General features: G+C 47.5%; 1 protein-coding gene across 1 annotated transcript; it reads right to left on the reverse strand.

Annotated features, from left to right (window-relative positions):
• Positions 1-879: 879 nt before the first annotated feature.
• LOC104214896 (uncharacterized) lies at positions 880-2,076 on the reverse strand. The gene has a single exon (XM_009764618.1). The coding sequence runs from the start codon at positions 2,074-2,076 to the stop codon at positions 880-882; it is 1,197 nt and encodes a 398-aa protein (XP_009762920.1).
• Positions 2,077-2,284: the final 208 nt, after the last annotated feature.

The following is a 2,284-nucleotide window of genomic DNA, read 5'->3' on the forward strand; positions in this document are numbered from 1 at the left end:
CTCAATGGCCCATCTAGCGAGCCTGCTTGATAATTCGGGCTTGTGTAGGACGCTTCTCAATGGGAAGGTAGTTACTACTTTTATGGGGTGGCATTGAAAATAGGGTCGGAGCTTTCGTAAAGCTACGACCAATGCCAGAGCTAATCTCTCAAGGTGTGGATACCGTGTTTCGGCGTCCACTAATGTTTTGCTAATGTAATAGATAGGATATTGCGTACTTTCGTTCTCGTAGACAAAGACTGCACTGATGACAACCTCTGATACGGCCAGATACACCGGCAGGGGTTCGCCTGGGCTCGCTTTGACCAGCAGTGGTGGCGAAGATAGGTACGCTTTCAATTTTCTCAAGGCTTCGACGCACTCCTCGTTCCACTGTAACCCATGGTCTTTCCTCAACACATTGAAAAACTTATGGCACCTATCGGAAGATCGTGATATGAATCTGGATAGGGCAGCTATTCGCCCTATCAGCTTTTGTACCTGTTTTTGATGTTCAAAACCTCAGGTATTGCATTTATCGCCTTGATCTGGTCTGGGTTGACCTCGATGCCTCGTTGTGATACGAGAAATCCTAAAAAGTTTCCTGAGGCCACGCCGAAGGTGCATTTCTCGGGGTTCAATTTCATCCCGTACCTCCTCAATATCTCGAAGGCTTCCTTCAGATGGTCGAGGTGGTCGTCTTTCTTTGTCGACTTTACCAGCATATCGTCGATATAGACTTCCATGGTCTTACCGAGCTACTCTTTGAATATTTTGGTGACCAGTCTTTGGTACGTAGCCCCTGCGTTTTTTAGCCCGAAGGGCATCACCTTGTAGCAATATGTCCCTTGGTAGGTGATGAACGTCGTTTTTTTCCTGGTCCTCCTCGGCCATCATGATCTAATTATAGCTGGAGTAGGCATCTAAGAAACTCAGTAGTTCGTGTCCTGCAGTGGCGTCGATCAGTTGGTCGATGTGGGGCAGTGGGAATGAATCTATTGGGCATGCCTTGTTCAGGTCGATGAAGTCCACGCACATTCTCCACTTTCTGTTCTTCTTTTTTACCATGACGACATTGGCGACCCATTGGGGGTACTTTGATTCTCTGATGGAGCCATTGGCCAGTAATTTGTCTACTTCCTCACTGACAGCTTCATTGATAGCGGCATTGAATTTCCTTCTCATTTGTCGCACGGGCGGGTGTAATGGATCGTCATTCAGCTTATGGGTGGCGATGTCTCGCGGGATTCCTGGCATATCTGAATGGAAAAAAGCAAACAGGTTTGCATGGTTAGTTAAGAATTCACAATACTTACTTAGGTTGGCGAGGTTGTGCCCGATGTAGGCTTTCTTCGTAAGGTCAGCGTCGTCCAATTGGACTGGGTCGAGATCTTTGATCGTAGCTTTGCAGGACTCTACGGCATCAGGATCTCTAATGGCGTCTACTATCGGGTTGACCTTAGTCCCCGACATAGCTGATTGATATGCCTCTGCACTTGCCCCCTTAAGTGGTTTGGTGTGGGCGCAATCTTGAGCTATTTTGTAGCATTCCTGTGCGGTGCGCGGCTTGCCTCGGATGCTGAATACTCCCCATGGGGTAGGAAATTTGATTACTTGGTAAAAGCTTAAAGGGACCGCTCGCATGGCATGTATCCATGGGCGTCCTATGATGGCATTGTACGTCATTTCCTGGTTCATCAGGTGGAAAGTTGTCTCCAGCATGACTCCCCCTGCTAAAACGGGCAGTGATACTTTTCTGAATGTCTGTTCCACTGCATTATTAAAACCAGTTAGTGTGATGCAGCGTGGTATTATCTTATCCTCGAGTCCCATTTGTACGAGGACCCTTGGATGGATAATACAGGTGCCACTTCCGTCGTCAACCATGATTCTTTTAACATCTGTATAGGTGATATGTAGAGTGATAACTAAAGCATCGTAATGAGGGAAAGACAAACCGTCGGCATCGGACTTATCAAAGGTGATACTATCTTCGAAGTTTTCATACCGTTCATGGGCGATGGTTCGCTTCAGTTTGTGCATGGTGGTGAACTTGACATGATTGATTGATGAGTCGTCGCCACCTCCGACGATCATGTTTATCGTACGTGTCGGGGAGGGAGGCTTCGATGGCCCGTGGGGTTATTCCCGTCCGCGTGCAAAGTTGATTTTTCCTTTGTCACTGAGTAGTTCCCTCAGGTATCCCTGGTTCAGCATCCTGACCACCTCTTACCGTAGGCCTATGCAGTCTTCGGTTTTGTGTCCTCGTTCCTGATGGAACTCACATAGGACGTTTGATTTTCTT

This window comes from Nicotiana sylvestris, chromosome 5 (assembly GCF_000393655.2).
Source record: "Nicotiana sylvestris chromosome 5, ASM39365v2, whole genome shotgun sequence".
Lineage (NCBI taxonomy): Eukaryota > Viridiplantae > Streptophyta > Magnoliopsida > Solanales > Solanaceae > Nicotiana > Nicotiana sylvestris.